We start from the raw sequence: 22,884 nt of genomic DNA, 5'->3' as shown, positions 1-22,884 counted from the left end.
GTTTATACTGTTTTCACACCATCTTCACAACGCTGTTTTTGGCCCATGCGGAATCAGCCTTTGAGAAGAAGAAATACTTTTCTTCATTCTCTGAGCCATTCTCTGTCATTTGCCTGTTTCTTTCCAAAAGTAATAGCAAAGAGTTTTTCATAGGTATTCATCATATGATTCAGCCACCCCTTTTTCTGGGGACTTTGCTTGTTTTTTTCATAACTGTTCCTGATACAGGGGCAAGCTTTTGCTGTATATTTCCTTAAAATTTTGTCAGTGGGGGTCACTAGCAGTATCATTCTTCTAGACAGTGTGGGTTTTAGACCTGTATGGACTATGCATGCACTCAGGCTTTTTAAACTTTCCTTTTTGAACCTCTACCTTTCTCATTAAAATTGCCATAAACATTAATGCTATATTTATAATGGATTTATTGTGTAAAAAATAGTAATTTGGGTTATAGTTTCATGGATGGATATGTTTGGTTATCTCCCAAAACAATAGACAACTTGCATACAGACTTGTAATCTACTTGTGAACGCAATTGTGTTTAGCTGATAGAAATTTATATTCTTTTTAGGTTTTTTTATTCCTGAGTGATGCCAGTACAAATATGAGATTGTCATCACTTTTTAGATGGAGATGAGAAATCCTTGTATGTTTGTGAATGCGTTCACATAATGTAATAGAGGCTTACATCTCTATTGGTCTTTTCCTGTCAACAGAGTGGATTTCCTTCACTTTTCCCCTCCCATGACAACCCAAATGTCCTCTCAAATATTGCTCCTGGTGAACAGGGGGCTCCTCGAAACTGGAATAGGTTTAAATGGGAGGTATGCAATGGGATGTGGAAACTGATGAAAATCCCCTTCCTTCTATTAGCAGAAATTCCCCACAAGATCAACCCAGAAAAGGCTAATAGTGGGATTTCCTTTTAAGGGTTGTTTTGACTGTTACTTTTACTTGTCCTAGAAAAGGATCGGTCCAACGAGCGGAGTTTAATTACCTGCTTGAGCTCCGAAGAAACAGGGTAGAAAGGCAGCACTGGAAACAGTATTACCAACAGAGAGCAGTCCAGGAGATACTGAACATCTTGTGCTAGGTGAACAGTCAAATATAGGAGAAAATTGGCCCTTAGGCTATGCTAAATTACCCAATCTTCTGAGGACAAAAAATGTTCTTTGGAGGAGAACATCAAGCCTAAGTACTCTCTGAGGGAGAACAAGAGGAGGACACTTAGGCTTGATGTTCTAAGCCCCAGAAGCATCAAAGAATGATACAATTACAGTTCCAGGATAATGGCAGTGAAGGTAGTCTTTCTAAGAGGTTAGTCAGGAAATGTGTAGATTGGATTAGTATGTTTGAAGAATAGCTGAAAGTAAGTTTGATTGTGTTAGGTTTGGGGCTATTTATGTACCCTTTTGTTCACTGGAGACAAGTATGCTACAGTTGAGGTGGGAATTGGCTTTTCCCAGGGTGAAGGCTTTGTCTTTTCCTAACTGCTTTAGGAAGGGTGAAGCTGGCTAATTGTAAATCAATACTGGCAAGAGATTCGTCCAGGCAGATTCTCATCCTTATTGGTAATACTGAGCCAATACAGAGGACAACATCCATCCTGTATTGCTAGCTATCTCTAAGACTGGCAGGATAGGTAGAGACACTGCTGTCCTAAAAACAAGCATCCCCCACCCACCATGGGTCTGTCTGGTAAAAAATGGTAATCTGGAGAAATAACTCTTTTTAAAATATGTCCTAATGAAGGACATGTGTGTGCAGGAAATGCCTATTTTGCATTCCTTAATCCTCATCCCTCTGATACAATCAGCAACACCTCTCTTGTTGAACTAACGGGACTATCCACATAACTTGTGTGGCACTGTGAATTTTTGTCGGGAATAAATATGGCCAGTTTTGATGGAATGTATCAGCCTCACCTAAAGATAGCAGCTGAATGTTGGCAGCCAATGCTTTTTGCTAGAATGGCTGCCTGTGAATCTAGTCTGGTTTTTTTCTCCTCACAAATGAATTTTGAATCCATTTAGTACAGTTCACATTACTCCAACTCAACCCGCTTGTATCTAACACACTAAAAGTTCTTTTAGAGGATTACTACCCAGTAAACAGGACTGCCTATGATGTGGTATCTTTTCTTGCCATACATACCATCTATTTCTTCTACATGCTACTTGAATAATAATACGTTTTCCTTTCAATGTGCCATGCTATACCCAGATTTGTTATGCTTAAAGTATGTTAATCAGTTTCTTGATGGAGAGTGAGGCCCTATTAAAGTATGACGTGTGTTTGTGCGGGAGTGTTACAATACCAATCTAAATTTAAAATATAAGCCTAATTTTTGTATATCTGCTGAAACCTGTACACCTTGTGGCCCTTAAAGCCAAATGAAGCCCATGAGAGCTTATGTGGCTTTTGCTGACTATATTGGGGCTGTAAAAGTGGGTGAGGAGTTTGTCAAAAGGTGACCTGTGTTTAATCGGGTCATGAACTATACAAGTGATGCAGGTCTTTGCAACACTCTGAACTGCTGGGGAGAAATGGTTGAAAGCAAGAAAATTAGTTTCAGAATTAAGTTTTGGCAGCAGTTTACTACACTGACACATTTTTGTTTGTTTCCTTGAGAAATAGACTCCCTGGCATGCTTCCATTTCACAAGGTTGCAGCTAAACAATGAATGGGTATCACTATGGTACAATTATATTGTTATGCTGAAAAGGATAAAGCAAGTGACCTAGCCTTCCCCCCTCCCCCACGCTTCTGGTCACGAATGGAACGTAACAAAACACTTCCATGTCTCTTCATGAGCCCTAGGAGTAGCTGTGCAGCTCACAATAAAAGTGTTGTGTATCTTTTAGACAAGGACGAATGTTCTAAGGACAACGGTGGCTGCCAGCACGAATGCATCAACACTGTCGGAAGCTATGTGTGTCAGTGCCGCAATGGATTCGTGCTACATGAAAACAAACATGATTGCAAAGAAGGTAAAAAGCAGCAGTATTTTAGAGCAGTGCATTTGGAATGGGTTGGCAGCACTGTCCTAAGCAAAGTGACATCCTTCTAAACTTGTTGCTTTAGAAGGCTATAACAATGTTCAGAATTATAATGCAAGAGAGCAATCCTAAGTAGATCTACTGAGAATCCTGCTTGGAGCTACTCATTGGGGCTTACTCTGAGGACAGTGTGCTTTGGTCTGTGTTGTAAGCCTTTAGACATTGTAGGATGCATTATTGGTATGGGAAGATTTAATGTGATCTGTGGTTCAATATCCATAAAAGTAATGCCAAACATAATACTTAACACAATGGATTACTGTCTAGCATTCATTGTAATCAGTTTTTTCATAATTAATTATCATAATATTAAAGACTAGAAAGGTGATTAGCCCTGAATTAGCTGCTGGATAACCCTTTCAATAGAACAGCAAGAAAAAAGCTTCCTTGTATGGCTACATGATATCATACATTTTCATCCAGACTGATGCTATCTATCAATTATTGGTGCAGCCGAGTGTGAACAGAAGATCCATAGTCCAAGTGGAATTATCACAAGCCCTAACTGGCCGGACAAGTACCCAAGTAGGAAGGAATGTACATGGGAAATCAGTGCCACTCCAGGACACAGAGTCAAAATAGTAAGTAACTTAAATATTACTAGGGAATGTCCTTTGCAACATATTGAGTCACAGGAAATTATTTAACAAATTGTGATAGTGGCATATGGGAAACAGTAAAATATATAGGCATTACAATATCAGTCCCAAATAGTATGCTCCAAAATCAAAAATGCAATATGAGAATATCTTCAAGTGACCTTTCAATTATTACACTCAGTATACCATGCAATGTTTCTTGAGAAAAGCAAATTCATTACCAAATTGAAAACTGCAAAGGGCAGAAATTATTCTTCTATAGAACAGAGTCTAATTTTCCATTTGAATGGATTCAGTCCCTTGTTTAACCCTTACTTCTAATTTTTTTAACATGCCCATGAGATTATACGGGTGTAAAATAAAATCATACTTGGCCAAATAAAAGTAGCATGCTTGAAGAACATTTAGGCGTAGCAACTGGGATTGCTGTCCAGCTGCGTCTATTATTAAGGATGGATAAACTTCCCCCCAAAACCCTATGTAAATTGGGGAAAATTACTAGGGTTTCAGCTTGCAGTACATTGTGCTTCTTCAGACTATTCTCTTTCCACTGCCAAAACATCAGCACTTGAGCTACATGCAGTTCCTCAAGGACAGCTGTTAATATCAAGTGGCATCACGTTGTACTTTGGCTGGCAGCCATGACAGATTCAGTAGACTAGAGGCATTTTATTGTAAAGCTGTTTTTTTGCTGTGGTGTTTTACTCCCCAGCCTGGATTAGTTCCTTTTACATGTTGCCCCTGTATACTCTTGGCCCAGTTTTAAAAGTAATGCTGGCAGGCCAAAATGCTGCTCCGTGCAGCTATTCTCACGGTCTCATTGAAACTGTTCTGTAGCCTGTGCAAAGTACCTGTGTGCGCTTATTTAGCATACCAGCAAAATGTCCCTGGAGGACCCTGGCTATTTACACGTGAACACTCTTTGTCTTGCCAGAATCACATTTAAATCAGGCTTCAGTTAGGGTATGGAGGAACAAGGAAAAATAGTTGGGGAATCAACTTGTGGCTTTTTTTGTGAGCCAGGCTTAAATCGGAATAGTGTGTGTGTGAGAGAGAGTGCCTTCTTGGTTTTAAACCAATGTTACCAACCCAAACCAAATGAGTAGTTCATTATTTCAGTTTAAAACTCCCACCTTTGGACCTTGTTCTGTTAATATTGTAACTATGTTCAGTGGTTACTCTAAACCATGTTCAGTGACAACTTCAGTCTAAAATCCATACTTGTAAGTGACAATCAGGAGTGCTGACCATCTCCCAGACTAAAGGCTCACTAATGTTAATACTATTGACTGAGTGGCAAGAGCAGTGGTACAAAACAGAGAGAAGGTTTTTTTGCTTCTTTCTTGATAAGCATTTTCGTCCTTCACTTATTGTCACATCTTGCTTTTAAATGTAGCGTTGCCCAATCGTTATGCCTTTACTTAGCTGAGTGCTTAAATAGCTGTACAACTGAAGTCATAAAACTTGTTTAATGCAGCTTTTTGTAGAGTTCATTTTTCTAACACACATTTATTCATTTTGGAAAGCTTATACAAATTAGATGGAGTGGGAATGAGCAAGCCACATTTTTATAAAATATCTTGCATCTTTATAAAGTTGATGTGGAAAGTAAATAAACTCACAATATAGCTGACAGCTGTTCCAGAAGCCTTCATTCCCCATTTAGTGTATTCCACATGTTCTGAGAAACATGAGATGATCCTGCGAATTAAAGAATGAATTCAGTGGAACATTGATATTTTCCAGATTTGCTTCCTTCTGCCCTGGATAGTTATGGGGAATGAAAGCCTTTATCCTGTCAGTGTAAACACATACACTGACAGCTCTCAGACCCACCAAGAGAGCTGTCTACTCAAGAGCTGCCACTCTTCAGCTTCTGCCGCAAAAGTTTATTTGTAAGGCATGGAAATTGCATAGGAACAACATGGGGTGAATTGAACCCACCATCTGTGTTGAGTTGTCACTGCTTCTGCAGCCAACAAATAGTTCACAGATCAGAGATGTTTACGAGGAGAATAACTAGGCACGTCTTGCCTTTGGGCAAAACAGTGGTACATGAGGACAATTTGCTCAGCATGAAAGGCTAATTCTCTTGACAAGGAACCATGGTGAGCCACTAAAGTGCTAGCATTGTCCCTGGAGCACAGCTTCTTCTCAGTGTGTAGAAGCCTGGTTTCTGTTTCCCCTATCCATTAGTTTGCTGATCCAACAGCACCTTAACAGGTAGGGTTTTTTTCCTATTTGGTTAGAAAAGTTGCCTATCCTGATGTTTTGTACATGTGACTTATGTGATTCATGTTGTGGTACTTTTCAGATTTTTAATGAATTTGAAATAGAACAACATCAAGAATGTGCTTATGACCATCTGGAGGTGTTTGATGGAGAAACAGAAAAATCACCAATTCTTGGACGTTTATGTGGAAATAAGATACCAGATCCTCTTGTTGCCACAGGAAATAAAATGTTCCTTCGATTTATTTCTGATGCTTCAGTACAGAGGAAAGGCTTCCAAGCTACACACACTACAGGTCAAAAATGATTTCCTTGTCTTCATTAATGACATTATTTTTAATGAAAATGAAATATAGAGCCAGAAGAACATTGCAGATTTATTGATTATTGTTTCTTAAAAGTATTTAATTAAAAAGTCAATGACTATATTTTAGTCTTTTTTGTTCAAGTTACAAATATACTGGCGCCTGGTGGAATGTCCTTTTCTTGGTTTATACTGACCTCTTGTGGTGGGTTTAATTTTTGTTTCAAACACGGAAATGATGGAAATTAAATCAGATAATTTTTTTGTTTTTTATCCACCTTGCACAGAGTGTGGTGGTCGTCTGAAAGCTGAAAGCAAAACAAGAGACCTTTACTCTCATGCTCAGTTTGGTGATAACAACTATCCAGTTCAAGCGGACTGTGAGTGGCTAATAGCAACGGATCGTGGCTATCGAATAGAATTAATTTTCCAGACTTTTGAGGTGGAAGAAGAGGCCGACTGTGGTTATGACTACTTAGAACTTTTTGATGGCCATGATATGTCTTCTCTGAGGCTTGGCCGGTTTTGTGGATCAGGGGTATGTAATCTTGTAATTATAGCAGTTATCGGAACTCTGAAACACAGGAATTGTAATTCCTGAGATGTATAATGGGGACAGCCAAATTTCAGATGTTTGTTACTTTTCACCATTTAGTAGACTTCCAACAGACATGCAAATATTATATCCCAGACTTCTTTTTAATCCCTTTGCGTAGCGCAAGGATGCATTCATTAATATATTTGAATATTCTTAACATAACTTTAAAAATATAGAATAATCCTGGTATCATCAAAAGATGGGCTCCCAATCCAGATACAGGGGACAATTGGGCTGTGGAATTGGTGGAGGGCTGTTGTTTTGCATTTGCCCCTCCACTGGCACAAGGGACACCCCTGCAGGTGGAGGGAGCAGAACTTCTGACAGCCAGTTGCTCCTCAACCCCACAGTGGCAAAACCCAGAAGTCTGGGCCACCGTGAAGCTAAGCTGGCATCCCAATCAGAAGCTGGCATGAAGAGGCGACCTAGGGCATTTTCTAGGGGTGGAGCTGTCAATCCAGCCTGTAACTCTGAGTCCCAGCACCACAAGCTTACATCATACTTTTGTGCAGCACATGCTTATTTATCCTGCACAGCAATTTGGGTCGCCTGAGGGATTTAAACTTCCCCCTTTCTGTGTAACCCAAAGCCCCAGTGGAGGTGGCGCAGTGCCACCTTCTTGGCGCCTTTCCTGGCTATCTTCGCTCACCTCCCCCCATCCCAAACTGGATTGCACTGTAAGTGCCAGAGTTTTCCATTGTAGCAGGAATTCTTGAAAGGAACTTTGCTTTTGATGATCAATGGGAGACCTTTTCCACAGGATAACTGTGAAGAGGAAAAACATATTTTTTTGCAAATGAGATTGAGTGTTGCACAAGCCCTAGGCCATGTGGGTAATTCAACAGATTGACATCTCCAGTATAGCATTTTTATTTTTTATTTATTTATTTTTGAGTTTTTTATACCTCCCTACCCCCGAAGGGCTCTGGGCGGTGAACAACAAATTAAACAACATACAATTAAAATCCATTTAAAATCAAATAAACACAGCGGTCAACATATAAAAACAACGTCAGCAACGAAATCCTTATTTTAAAAAACCTTCCCCCCAAAAAAGGGGGGGAGAGGGGTCAGGTGGTACTGGGGCTTCCGTGTTCAGCAGCAGAAAATGCTGATTGAGTATAACTCATTGCATTAACTGTTGAAACCTTGCTAAGCGCATGAAAACAATTCTTGTACATTTTGTTTGTTTCTATAGCCACCTGAAGAAGTTTATTCGGCTGGGGACACTATCCTGCTCCATTTTCACACGGATGATACAATCAACAAGAAAGGATTCCATATACGATACAGAAGTATAAAGCGCCAAGACAATGTTCACACCAAAAAATAGCACAAGATCCCTTAGATCACCATAAAAAGAGACAGAGAGAGAAATGTTATGGAGAAAGAGCGTTTTTTTTAAACTGACGTTATCATCAAACAAAAACTGAAGGAGAACTCATGCACCCAAAAGCATCTCACTGTTAAATACTGTTCCTAATTTAGAGGAAAAGACCTTCTAGTGATGACGTGTGGTCTCCATGTGTGGCTTTCCGAAACAGCTGTCAAGGAATACTGCATGTTTCCAAGGAGACCACAAGAGCTTTGATCACAGCTTGACAAAAGTCATTGTTGCCTGCCTATTCAGCCACTCCGATTCAGGTGAAGTGACCCTGGAGACTGTTCTTCCTTTTGACAATTGTCTGGTGTCCAGGAGGATGGAGAAAAGCTCACCTTCTGCAGGTCATGCACTCAAAATACTGTCCATGCATCTTTTTTGCTCTGATTGTTTTGCTGCCTATCGAGGATACAGTTTGTACAAGATGAGAGATTGTTCAGTTCTTGTCATTCTTCTATCCCATTAACATATTTAATGTAATGAAAACTGGAATACTACATCTACACAATCATTTGACCTTTAGAATGTGTTGAGTGTAGCAACATATTGGAATGTCTGCAGCTTTTTATGTTTATCGTAATTACTATTCCATCAAGAATATGGACACTGTCCGTGACTGAAAATGCTGGGATTCTTATTGCAGAAGGACTCTGTATCTGCCAACCTCTTAAATTTTACACTGAGGGTCTTAAGACCACAGTGTGACACTTTGCATGACTTCTGCAGCCCTTTGTCCAGTGAGCAAAAGAAATAATCAGGACCAGAATAATTTCAAAACTCCAGTTACGGATTTCATTTTGGTTGTAATGAGCTGCTAATCTGCATTCCTTGAAAATGTTTGTGAATGAGCTTATTATCTTTTAAACTAGTCAAAAAAAAAATGAAAGAGAAAGTGGGTTCCAAAAGACCAATCAGTTAAAAGGAAAAAAGTTTATTTTCTGGAAACAAGACTTTTGTGGTGGCAATTTCTATGGTGCTATTCGATGAACAATTTTTTTAAAGGATGTTTTAGACCTTTGAGCCAACAACTTGCAGATCATGAATGTCTCACTATGCCTGGCTGCATCTTAAGAAGAAGAGACTTTCTGAGCATGTGAAAAAAGATGGTTGCAACAGCAGCACTAACCTTGTGGAACAACTACTACTATTGCCTTAGAATTCTTGCACATGATCAAACAGATCTTCCTGTAGATACATCAGATTTGATAAAGAACTTGACAACTTGAACATTTTAAACATGTATTCACAAAAGTGATCCTCAAGTAAATTCTCGTCTACAGAGTAAGATCATCAGTTGTAAATACAGTGGACTTGCTACCAGTGTAGAAAAATATTACTTTTAGAATGAATCACTGTATGCGCTTTAGGCCATACATGGCTTTAGCCACAATGTATATGCATCCTGTCATTATGTATGAATGAATGCTTTAAGAGAGCAAGATGTATTGTGTATGGATGAACAGGTAAATTGTTCTTCATGTGCCAAGTTCTACCAGAATCTGGATTGACTGTAGCAACTTTCTTTAAAGGATTCACAAGCAGATAATGAGGTCTTCAATAATGAACTGAGAGCTAATGAAATATTGTGCTCATTTCAAAGACATATTTTGATATCATTTGGCATTTGTTGCTACTCAGCTGAGTTTTTGTTTCCTTACTCTGACCATACACTGGCATTAATAAATGTTTTTTTTATAAAATAAATAAACATAAGCATGTGTAGGTTTTGTTGTTCAGATTAACAGCCTATTTATATTTTTGTATTGTCCCATTCGTTTTCTAAATGACTGGTCTTCACAAAGCTTTTTTCTACCACAAAATATGCGTACAGGAATTGCCACTTACCCCTTTTGCTGCCATGCCTTTAAATGTATCTCTATTGTTCTTTCTTATATCACTTTGAAACTCAAAGTGAGCCTCACACTATGAAAAACAAATATTTATTTATTTACTTCATTCATACACCATCTTTCTCCCCAATAGAGAAGATGACTCCCCAAAGATGACTTCACTGCTCTCCTCCCTTTTTCACAACAACACAGTGAGGTAGATTGAGCAGAGAGTGTGAGACTGGTCGAACCAGCAAGCTTCCATGGCACAACCAGGATTCAGTGTGACATTCTAACCACTATGCCACAGTATAGCCACATTCTCTGTGCCAGCCCTTTGAGTCTTCAAGAGGGAGAGAAGACTTGAGTCGCAAAGCTGTCTATTTTATCCCACTTGTTCACCAAGTTGCTCAGAGCAGAAACCATGTCTCTCCTATTCCATTTCATCCTCAACAATGATGGGAATAGGTTAGACTGGCAGTGACTGGCCTGAGACTGTGTACTAAGCTTCATGACTGTATAGGAATTTAAAACTGGAACCCCCCCTAGTCTGACCTGCTAACCACTGAACCCTAGTAGTATACTATGCTGCAATGGCTGCAAATTTAGTACTGATTCTTGCATGCAGAAAAGTAAAGTACTCATTGTGGCATACTCGGTGGACTGTCCATTTAACTTATAGGGACATTTCCCAGTGGCCACAGCCCTTGTGGAGAACTGGTAGTCAGGAACATAAGAACATATGCAGGATGTGAAAGCAATGGCCTTCTGCTGCTGCTGCTCCTGAGCACCTGGTCTGCTAAGACATTTGCAATCTCAGATCAAGGAGGATCAAGATTGGTAGCCATAGAGCACCCTCTCTTCCATAAATCTGTCCAAGCCCTTTTTAAAACTATCCAGGTTCGTGGCCATCACCACCTCCTGTGGCAGCATATTCCAAACACCAATCTCTTTCTCACAATACTAGAACCAGGGGGCATTCATTGAAAATGCTGGGCGGAAGAATTAGGACTAATAAAAGGAAACACTTCTTCACACAACGTGTGATTGGTGTTTGGAATATCCTGCCACAGGAGGTGGTGATGGCCACTAACCTGGATAGCTTTAAAAAGGGCTTGGACAGATTTATGGAGGAGAAGTCGATCTATGGCTTGCAATCTTGATCTGCCTTGATCTCAGATTGCAAATGCCTTAGCAGACCAGGTGCTCAGGAACAGCAGCAGCAGAAGGCCATTGCTTTCACCTCCTGCATGTGAGCTCCCAAAGGCACCTGGTGGGCCACTGCGAGTAGCAGAGTGCTGGACTAGATGGACTCTAGTCTGATCCAGCAGGCTAGTTCTTATGTTCTTATGTTCTTACATGTTGCATGAAAAAAATGTTTCCTTTTATTAGTCCTAATTCTTCCCCCCAGCATTTTCAATGAATTCCCCCTGGTTCTTGTATTGTGAGAAACAAACAGAGCAAGCCTTAATTACTCTGCTAGAGTTTCAGGAACAAGTTGGTTTTGATTCTTCATCAGCAATAGTCATGTATCAGTTCAGCACTAGTCTGTCCCACGCTGCTGCCACTTTTTAGGAGGGAGTTTGCCTTTCTCAATCACATTACTCTTATCAGAAAAGGCAGATTAACATATGCTTCTTTGAGAAGCTCAATGGGATTTCATTACTGGCTATCTAGGGCAGCAAGTAAATGAGATAACTTCTACTGAGCCATTAGTGATTTCAGCATTTTTAAAGCTACATTATAGCCACTTTCTGCTAAATACCAGAATCAGATAATTCAGAATATACTCAGTGGGATCCTACTAGCTTTTTTCCTGTAAATCTAAACTAATTCCCATTACTGTCGCTCCCATCCTGCATGGACTTCAGCCACACAGGCCTCATTATCCTTAGTTTAGGGGGAACCTCCTCCCATGATTATCAGTGGAAATGCTGGCTGGATCCAGTTTTATATCTAACTGGTTGGCAATTGTGTGAGACAGGATGGTGGATCGATCAGGGCTCTTCTTACGTTCTTGTGTTCTAACCGTAGCAATCACGCTTCAGGCAATCATGGGGCAGGAACAAACTGCAGATGCACCAATCCTTCATGTGTTTTCTAAATCAGCTTTTAAAGCTTCTTCGTAGATCCTTGCATGAAACAACCAGAATAGAAGCACTAGTGGTGGCACTTCGAAAAAACAACAAAAGGTCCCTTTTCGGTCATGCTTTCCCATTGAATAAGAACATCTGTTTATATTCCAAAGCACAGTTTCTATTCATAAAGAAAGATATGGAAAAATGCATACAATTTGGAATACTGACACTATCATCATAGTTTAAATAGTTTTTAATAATATTTTTTAATTTGTACAGTCACCAAATTCATGTATATTTTGTCTTTAATTATACCTGGGAGTCGGGACCCCTTTGGGGGTCGAATGACCCTTTCACAGGGGTCGCCTAAGATTCTCTGCATCAGTGTTCTCCATCCGTAAAATGGATAAATGTTAGAGTTGGGGGTCACCACAACATGAGGAGCTGTATTAAAGGGTCGTGGCATTAGGAAGGTTGAGGACCACAGTACTAGACAGCCATTCTATTACTTACATGTGAATAAACTCATCCCAAATATATTCTGTACTCATAGTAGAGAGGTGTTTTACCATGACAGCAATGACAAGAGTCCACAAATTGCTTTTAGCTACATCCTCTCCCATGCTTGGGTTATGTTTTTCCATGATTCTTAGCCGAAATAAAATTCTACACAAAATATATTCATCATTTTTAACAGCACTGTTTTCCCATTAGTAATACCTTTGAGTAATATGACATCGTCGGTGCAGCTGCACTTAATCCTTTAAAATGTTGGCTGAAGGATAAAAGATTTACCAAAAAATGTTACTCATCTGAAGTAGGCTGGAGGCAAAGAGCACTGGATCCCAGTCTTTTGCTACTTTTCCTGCAGTTAAGATTGTGAAATTTCCTTTCCACAGATATGTACTTTTTGCATATTTCTATCCACAAAAGTATGCTCTGCGTGACAGACATCCCAATCCACGTGGTGGTAGTTGGGTGGGGACAGTGCAGGCACATAGTCTGCATGAGGTTCTCAGCAGTACAGAAAGGCAAAATAAAACACAATCATACCTTTTGCACTGCAAGGCTTCAATGGCATTGCCTGTATTTTTTCAGACGTCACCACCAGCAAAAGGGGGCATTCCTGGGCAGGAAGGCCTGAGGAAGCTGCCAAGTTGGCTCAGCTCCCAGGAACACTTCCTATTGGCACCGGCACCAGCAACTGTGATGACTCCCGGAAACTGGAGTTAGTGCCTTCCACACTGGCTTAAGTGCCAGTTATGCAATGTGGACTGACAATGACACCCTGCCGTCCCACACCCATGGATTATACTGTAAGAGAGTGATCCCGAGCAAGTCTACTCAAAATTCCACCATAGTCCATTCAATGGGACTTATTCCCAGGAAAGTATTCTTAGGATTGTGCTGTCTTTTCCCTATTCTAATATATGCAATCCACTTAGGATTGAGAGGTCTTCATATGTCATTTCACTTTCTCCTTTACTTGAGATCCAAACGAGATTCCTGGCTTCACTGCTCTTGACATCTGCTTCTAGGCAGCTTGTCATAGTTCCTTCTGGCAAGCCCTATATCCCCATGGATTAAACTGGGAAGAAAACAATGTGAGTGTAAAGCATAATTTCTGTCCCATGAGCAACTCTGCTTGGCTGGATCCATTTGTCAAGGTTACTGACTAATATGCTGAGTGAGGTAAGGGAATGAAGATAATAGAATGTAGGCTCAGGAAGATTTAACGTTCTTCATTGTTTCTTCCAAGGAAAAGGGATGATGGTAACACAGTAAAATTCACAAGCCTTCTGTGAATTGTCTAAAGAGGTCAGAGGAAAACTGGGGCACATTATCAAATCCTAAACACTCCATTCTGTCAAAACTGTCTTTTGAACATACTTTTTTCATAGTGTATCTAGGAGTGGTCTGCAAAGTGTATCTGATATACTGAGGTACTTCTGTGGTATATCAAAAGATCGTGAAGTGACATCTGATGAGATGCACGGCTAGGTTATGGTGGTAATTCATCCAAGCATTTGGAATCCAAAATAGTGATTCCAATTTTTTTCACAAACTCAGGTAAGTTTCTTCTACCTGAGTTTTTCTTTCTCCACTTGGCCGTATCATTACTTAATAAAACTAATTGCCTTGTTGTTTAGGTTACAGGGTATCAACATGGCAGCTCTTGGAAGAGAATGCTTTTATCCCGTGTAATGAGGCATCTGCAAAAACCTGATAGTTTCAGTAATGTTTTATATGGCTGAAACGGGATTTTGGTAAAGTCTCATGTTGTTGCTGTTGGAAGCTGCTCTGTGTTTAGCCCTTCCCACATTTGTGTACCATAAATACGGTAGAATTAAAACATTTCTCATTTGTTTTGATTTCTTGGACAGATAGGGAGGGATTTTTCCAGATCTGTTTTCTTGTCTGTGACTCATAAATGTCACTGAAAGTCTGAAGTTCAGCACTATTGATGGCTTTGACTTTTTGGATTTGATCTAGTCTGACTGCAGTTGCACGAATAACCTGGTCAAGACATTCTGTTTCCCTTGTTAAAAACTGACTTAGGTTGAAAGTATGTGTTGCTGTCTATTCCATTTTTATCCCACTTTTCCACCTTAGGCCAGCTTAATCCTCACAACAGGATAAAGCTGGGTTCTTAGGGATTTATATTTCAGATGTCCTAGTTCATTACTAATCTAACTTCTGTAACACACCGGCTATTCAGCAAGATAAGAGTCACATTTGCCTTGAGCAGGTCACTTCAAGCAGGTTTTTGGAGATACCACATATAAATTGTCTAAATAAATGAATAACATAAATACATCCGTACAGACTGAGTTCCAGCGTCTTTCTTGCTGCTATAATATGGATTGTGATGGCAACAGCTAGCTTTCTAAGAATGCACTGAGATTTCTCCCCTCTCATTTTTTTTTACCCTGTGTTCTTCTGTCAGTCATCTGTCCCAGGTAAAGAGTGCACTCAAACTTCATCGGTTCTTTGATTCCATAAACCTCAATTAAAAGTTTCATTCACAGGCCGATTATGCATGAATGCTCTCTGTGCTGCTCTTAGTCCCATGGCCTCTTTGCAGTGGGGTCTCCTCATGTTTCCCTATTTAAATGTGAGGAGGAGCCCCACTGTCCTCTGAACGGCTGGGATAAACTCATGCCCCACTCAAAAGGCAAGATATTACCCTTTAAAAGTAATATTGAAATTGCTTATATCAATATATAACTTTGCTTGGTTCCTGCCCTGCAAATGAGTCTGAACCGCCCTTAGCCCATGCCAGTGGCCTTGGAGCGGGTTATACGAGAATCGCTCAATGAGCGATTCTTTTGTTTTACAGCGGAGCACCACCACGGCTGCGTGAACGGCCGTGGCTGTCAGCCTCTGTAAACACAATCCCTCCCTGGCTCCCATTCACAGAGCCACTGGAGAGAAAGGGGCATCCCATGGCCCAAGGGTGGGGGGGTCAGCCCTGGCTGTCTGCAAAGCACAGCTTCACAGGCAAGCAGGGACAAGGCGGGAGATGGTGGAGAAGGGAACCACGGACATACCTCCATGCAAAGGCATGTTTGTGGCCCCCGGCTGCTGCTCAGCCGCATGCACGACAGTGTGTGAATGGTCTCGTGGCTCCACCAAAGCCGAGTACCCTGGTGTGAGCCTGCTTCCCCAGCCTATGTGGAACAGGCCCTAGTTTCTGGTGGGTGGCAGGCCAAAACATGTCTTTTTATGCATGCTTTTAATTAAGGGACTGATCTGTCAATATTGTTTTTACAGTCTGCTCCTAGACTAAGAACTGTTTTATGAGACTCATTTTAAGGTGCTGTATATGTTAAGCTATTTTATGCTCTTGCTGCATTTTAATCACAGAAATTTAATGCTGCTGAAGAATCATTACAACTGTTGCTTGTCCTTATTATGTTTTACTCAGTGAGCTCCTCGTAGTAGACTAAACGAAAAATCAGCATAAAAATGGTCTGCATAAATAAAAGAGTGCAATGGAGGACTAACAGGCAGCCTGGATGCAGTGTTGGGGTAAAAGTAACCATCCCCTAGTTTTCTTGAACATCCCACCCCCACTTACTGCAGTTCTACTGTCAATATGGTATGGCTTCTTATCATGGCCATGCAGTACATTTTATTTTTGGATCTTGGCCTACCTTTCAGGTATCTACTATTCAAATACCTGAGCCTTGTTACCAGCAGAAGAGCCTTTTGTGCTGGCAGGAAGTGTCCCATAGGACCTTACAATTTCTCATTCCAAAATGAACACCATTGAGCAGTATATTGCAAACATTTTATGATTTTTCCCCAATGTGTAAGGTGCTCCATGCCAAAATATGAGTTCAAAGTGGTCTTTGGGAAATTTAATGCTGGCTGTCTCTTAGAAGCAAATTAAAATATATCTTTCAAATATAGCAGGACGTTATTAACTGCCAGGTATAAAACTGTAGCCAGTTCAGAACAATAAGGTTTTCATTGCCTAAAAATATTCTACAGGGATCTGGAGAGTATTAATAATGGGAAAACCAAAGAATATTAAGAAATATTCATGCTATACAATATGCGACGTGTCCAAATTATTGTTGAAAACAGACATGATTAAGTCATGCCAAAATGTATAAATAAATCTATTTCCTGAACATGTGGTAGACCTCCCAGTATTCTGTTTCTCTCTTCCCCTCATACTCTTTTCTATATAGATGTAAAACTTCCATCAGTTAAGTTTTACTTCCATTTAATTTTAAAAAGCAAATCTTGTATGAGTTTTGGGATAGAAATACATTCAGACCTTCCTTTTGCATTGATACTCCATGAACACGATCTTTGTTCTGGAGGGCTGGTTTATGCATGTGTGTGTATGAGTTGCTTCTACCAGTAGAAGGCTCCTTGCACATGATTTGCAAAATGGAGTTGTAGGACACAACTCATTGCCTTTGCCTTGTCCTCATGATTAGAATTGTCAGCAGGCATCTGGCACCCAGCAGAAGATTGGTGTAAGGTAGGCTGACCAGACGTCCCGCTTTTGGCGGGACAGTCCCGCCTTAAAACAATTTTCCCACGTCCTGCGGGTTTTTACAAGTGTCCCGATTTTTGGAAGGCTGCCGCACTGCCTTCTGGGGCGCAAGGCAGTGCGGCAGCCTCCCGTGCGCTCGGCTGCAGGAGCGCACGGCCTTCTGGGGCGCTCCCGTTTCCTGCCCTGTCACAGGGCAGGAAATGAGAGCGCCCCACAAGGCAGTGCGGTCCTGTGGCTGTGCGCACGGGCACGTGCACGGCCGGCCGCCTACCCGCCCATCCCGGTTTACAAAGGTGACCATCTGGTCACCTTAGTGTAAGGGGACATGAACTCTAAACCAGACAGCCAGGAGCCAGAATACAGCCATATCCAAATGTGGCCTACATACTAAAATTCTTGGATTAGGGTTTTAGATTGGGATTTAATAATAATAGTAAGGAACGGACTATTTGCAGTTCAAGTTTGGGAAGAGAAAATGCATCTGTGAAAGTTTTGCAGCTCCACATACCCATGTGATGTGAAACCATCAGGAGACTGTGGAGGAAAACTCATGGAGAAAGAGGGGTCAGAGTCTGTCCTGGGAAGGAATAAACAGTGAGAATTGCCAGGTTCCACCAATATTCTCTGTGGGATCTAAGCCTCAACTTGAGATAATGCTGATGCAACATTTCTTTGTATAGCTTAAGGCACATGCATTAATCATGGAGTCACCAAATAATCCAATGGGTGAAGATAGGCTTAAGAACATAAGAACATAAGAACTAGCCTGCTGGATCAGACCAGAGTCCATCTAGTCCAGCATTCTGCTACTCGCAGTGGCCCAGCAGATGCCTTTGGAAGCTCACATGCAGGAGGTGAAAGCAATGGCCTTCTGCTGCTGCTCCTGAGCACCTGGTCTGCTAAGGCATTTGCAATCTGAGATCAAGGAGGATCAAGATTGGTAGCCATAGATTGACTTCTCCTCCATAAATCTGTCCAAGCCCTTTTTAAAGCTATCCAGGTTAGTGGCCATCACCACCTCCTGTGGCAGGATATTCCAAACACCAATCACACGTTGTGTGAAGAAGTGTTTCCTTTTATTAGTCCTAATTCTTCCCCCTAGCATTTTCAATGAATGCCCCCTGGTTCTAGTATTGTGAGAAAGAGAGAAAAAATTCTCTCTGTCAACATTTTCTACCCCATGCATAATTTTGTAGACTTCAATCATATCCCCCCTCAGACGTCTCCTCTCCAAACCAAAGAGTCCCAAACGCTGCAGCCTCTCCTCATAAGGAAGGTGCTCCAATCCTTCAATCATCCTCGTTGCCCTTCTCTGCACTTTTTTTATCTCTTCGATATCCTTTTTGAGATGTGGCGACCAGAACTGAACACAGTACTCCAAGTGCGGTCGCACCACTGCTTTATATAAGGGCATGACAATCCTTGCAGTTTTATTATCAACTCCTTTCCTAATTATCCCTAGCATGGAGTTTGCCTTTTTCACAGCTGCCATGCATTGAGTTGACATTCCCATGGAACTATCAACTAAGACGCCCAAATCCCTTTCCTGGTCTGTGACTGATAGCACTGACCCCTGTAGCGTGTATATGAAGTTTGGATTTTTTGCCCCTATGTGCATCACTTTACATTTAGCTACATTGAACTGCATTTGCCATTTCTGAGCCCACTCACCTAATTTATCAAGGTCCTCTTGGAGCTCTTCGCAATCCTTTGTGGTTCTCACCACCCTACATAATTTGGTATCATCTGCAAACTTGGCCACCACACTACCCACCCCTACTTCCAGGTCATTTATGAATAAGTTAAAGAGCACTGGTCCCAAAACGGATCCTTGGGGGACACCACTCCTTACCTCTCTCCATTGTGAGAACTTCCCATTTATACCCACCCTTTGTTTCCTGTTCCTCAACCAGTTTTTAATCCATAGGAGGACTTCCCCTCTTATTCCTTCATTGCTGAGTTTTCTCAACAGTCTCTGGTGAGGAACTTTGTCAAAAGCCTTTTGGAAATCCAAGTAGACAATGTCCACTGGTTCCCCCTTATCCACATGTCTGTTTACACCCTCAAAGAACTCTAGTAAGTTTGTAAGACAGGACTTGCCTCTACAAAAGCCATGCTGACTCTTCCTCAGCAGGTCTTGCTTTTCTACATGTTTAATAATTTTATCTTTAATGATAGATTCTACTGATTTACCAGGAACAGATGTCAAACTGACTGACCTGTAATTTCCCGGGTCCCCCCTAGACCCTTTCTTAAAGATTGGCGTGACATTGGCCATCTTCCAGTCTTCAGGGATGGAGCCTGATTTCAGGGATAAGTTGCATATTTCAGGGATAAGTTGCAAGGCTTCTACCTTGGACAGTTTTTTTTAGCTTGATGAAATTAGGAGTAAGAGTTGGTTTTTATAGCCCACTTTTTCTCTACCTTCAAGGAGTTTCAAAGAAGTTTACAATCAGCTTCTCTTCCCCTCCCCATAACAGACGCCTTGTGTGGTAGGTGAGGCTGAGAAGAGTTCTGAAGAACTGGCCACCCAGCAAGCTTCATGTGGAGGAGAGGGGAAACAAACCCAGTTCACTAGATTATAGAGTTCACCGCTCATATGGAGGAGTAGGGGATCAAACCCAGTTCACAGATTAGAATATGTCACTCATGTGGAAGAGTGGGGAATCAAACCCAGTTCTACAGATTCAAGTACAATGCTCTTTATCATTGCATTACACTGCCATTCTTTCTTTGATTCTCTATTCTTCTGTCTTGGAAGTAGCCAGAACCCTTTTTTACTGGCTGGATGTGACTCATACAGAGGACATCGCCACAGTCATTAGATGAAAAGGAAAGGAACAGGCAACAGTGTGGGCAAATGTAGCTTTTGTAGGTTTTGTGGTAGCAATTTACAGAAGAAAAAAAACACCAAAAAGGGAGAAAGTTAAAGCCTCTCTACACTTTATACATAATGTGATGTTTTCTCTATTGCTCAATTCAAAACATGGTCTCTGTTAAAACTTAATTGAGAGCCAGAAATTCAGTTTGTTTAGAACAATTCTCATTGATGTTTCTCTTGATCTTTCATGCAACACACCTGTCAAGGGATGAAGATTTAGAGATGAATAATTGTATTCAGAAATGCTGTCATTTATGTTTGAAAAATAGCACTCTGATGAATGGAACAGAAATAATTGAAGAGGTAAAGGAACACTAAAAATATAGTCCTGCCATCTGTTAACCACTTGATTCATAATCCTGAGTATAATGCTATTACAGATACACAAATGAGTATAGGCTTAAAGCATCATGTATTGATTGAATATCTTTGGAATACATTTCTTTCTCAGTGTTAAAAAAACAACCACAGTGATTACCTAATCCAGATACACAGTTTGTTGAAACTAGATACACATTTCTCTTTATTAAGCACATGGACAAGATAGAAACCATTTGGTTAGCTTTTGGAAGACAGCTTGCCCTTGTGAAAAAGAAAATCCCTGCTCACTCAACCAAGAGTCCACAGTCTAGTCTAGTCTAGTCTAGTAACTAACATTTTTTTGCCCAACTATGACTAGATCACTTAGAGATCCAGAAGAGGTCCTGAGCGGGCCATCTCCTGCTGTAGATTTTCAGTACCTGGTATTCTGTGACTTTGAAAATTTTGACTTCATTTTTAATGATTTTTTAATCTCCAGTTTTTAAAGCCATCGAAACCAGTGGCCATTCTTATTACATCCTGTCAATTTAATTGGTGGCCTTAAATTCTAGTAATGTGATTTAAGAAAAAGACTGCAGCTTCTCTATTCACTTTTCCATGTCATATATCATTTTCTAAGCTTCTATTGTATTTCTCTTTTGTCTTTTTTAAAAAATGAAAAAGCCATGAGCTTAAAATTTAAAATTTTCCTTGTAGGGAAAATTCTTCAACCCAATGATCACTCAGGTTGTTCTTTTTTGTACCTTCTCTAGTATTATAATATCTTTTTGTGACACAGAAATCACAACTATATCTAGTATTTCACATGTGACCCTGCCATAAAATTACAGACGTTACTGAGTTATGATGTTACTGATTGCATTATGATGTTACTGGGTTTTATTTTCAGTTCCTTTCCTAAGGACAAAATCGACTTTTCATTATTCAGTGTTGTTTCACACTGAACTGATATTTTCAATGAGTTATCAATCACAATCCCAAGATCTGTTTCCAGGGTGGTTTCTCTAATTTAACTAACACAAATAATTCAATAATATCTGCCATTCTGTGTATTTCTTTGGTCATCCCTCATTCCAAATAATTTAGTAATTTCACAATTTATTCTGCTCTTTTGTGAGAACTATCCTACTCTCTGCTTCTCTCTGTGACTGCGACTATGTTGATTACTCCAAAAGAAAACTAGAACTTGATTATGTCCCAATAGTCTAGTGGTCTTACTATTTCCGCTCTTATACAATGGTCGAAAGAGATTGTTAAGAAAACATCACAATGTGAAGCAGAGCAGGTTTGTTGGAGCAATGGCTCCATTGTCATCATGGGAACATCTGTCAAAGCCAAATGGATTGAGGAACTGCATTTATAGTCTCAGAAGTGCTTACTGTGGAAAAGGAATGAATATGAACTGTCTTAATTCAGACTAATTCCCAGAAGTCCAGTTAAACTGTTAATTTTCAGTTGAGATTCTAAAAATCTGGCACTGAGCAACATGGATCTACCTCTATCTATGCTGGAAGATCTCCATGTATTAAAATCAAAGTAAGATACAATTAGAAGTTTCATGCACAGGCCGATTATGCATGAATGCTCTCTGTGGTGCTCCTAGTCCCACGGCCTCTTTGCAGTGGGATCTCCTCATGTTTCCCTGTTTTAATGTGAGGAGGAGCCCCACTGTCTACTGAACAGTTGGGATAAACTCATGGCTGCCTGTCCCCACTCAAAAGGCAAGATATTACCCTTTAAAAGTAGTATTGAAATTGTTTATATAAATATATTGGTTGTTGCTTATATCAATATATCGCTTATATCAATATATAATTGTTGCTTATATCAATATTGCTTATATCAATATATCGATTGTTGAGACTGCTTTTTGTTGCTTTTGCATTTTTAAGGAAAAGCCAGTCATGGAGTCCTGTGGGGGATGTTCCTCCCTCCTCTCAGGGATCCACTCGTAGATTTCCCCTAAAAATGCAAAAGCAACAAAAAGCAGCCTCAACAACATTGATATATTTATATAAGCAATTTCAATATTACCTTTAAATGGGTTTAATGAAACAAAACAGGCAACCATTATCTTGCCTTTTGACAGCAGCAACCAAGGAGGAGGAAAACCCTGTGACAAGAGAGAAACCTCATGATTTCCCTGCTCTTGCAAACTGTGGGGCACCCAGGATCTATGGCAACACAATGCTAATGGTGTCAGTACCAATCTCTGCCCTGCTGCAAACATACACTCACTGCAGGGCAGAATGCCAGTGTATACCCCCTTCGGGGGTAGGGCGGTTTATCAAATCGAATAAACAAACAAACAAACAAACAAACAAATAAATAAAAATAATTAGCCCCAGATTATTTGAAAGCATAAACCAACAGGTTATGATCCTAAGAAAGTTGTCTCAATTCAGTGGGATTTGGAGATGGCAGCTAACATTAGAAATATAACCAAGGCCCCTTCTGCATATTCAGAATAATGCACTTTCAATCCACTTTCAATGCACATTGCAGCTGGATTTTACTGTGAGAAATAGCAAAATCCACTCACAAATGTGAAAGTGGATTGAAAGTGCATTATTGTGCATGTGCGGAAG

At 40.4% G+C, this 22,884-nt stretch overlaps 1 protein-coding gene across 3 annotated transcripts in view; it reads left to right on the top strand.

Annotated features, from left to right (window-relative positions):
• Nucleotides 1-9,897, top strand: part of TLL1 (tolloid like 1) — a 138,568-nt gene extending 128,671 nt beyond the window's left edge. For 2 of the 3 annotated variants that reach the window (XM_048509549.1, XM_048509550.1), the window contains exons 17-21: nucleotides 2,865-2,990; nucleotides 3,513-3,640; nucleotides 5,973-6,186; nucleotides 6,482-6,732; nucleotides 7,991-9,897. In XM_048509549.1, the coding sequence (XP_048365506.1) occupies nucleotides 2,865-2,990; nucleotides 3,513-3,640; nucleotides 5,973-6,186; nucleotides 6,482-6,732; nucleotides 7,991-8,125 (854 nt within the window). In that variant the 3' untranslated portion in view covers nucleotides 8,126-9,897. Of the gene's footprint in view, nucleotides 1-2,864; nucleotides 2,991-3,482; nucleotides 3,641-5,972; nucleotides 6,187-6,481; nucleotides 6,733-7,990 lie in introns of those variants that run through there. The other variant, XM_048509551.1, reaches the window with a different exon arrangement.
• The last annotated feature ends 12,987 nt before the right edge of the window (nucleotides 9,898-22,884 follow it).

The sequence above is a fragment of the Sphaerodactylus townsendi genome, linkage group LG10, assembly GCF_021028975.2.
Source record: "Sphaerodactylus townsendi isolate TG3544 linkage group LG10, MPM_Stown_v2.3, whole genome shotgun sequence".
In the NCBI taxonomy this organism is placed as follows: Eukaryota; Metazoa; Chordata; class Lepidosauria; order Squamata; family Sphaerodactylidae; genus Sphaerodactylus; species Sphaerodactylus townsendi.
Note: the sequence above shows the minus strand (reverse complement) of the source record. Positions and strands in the feature narration are given on the sequence as shown.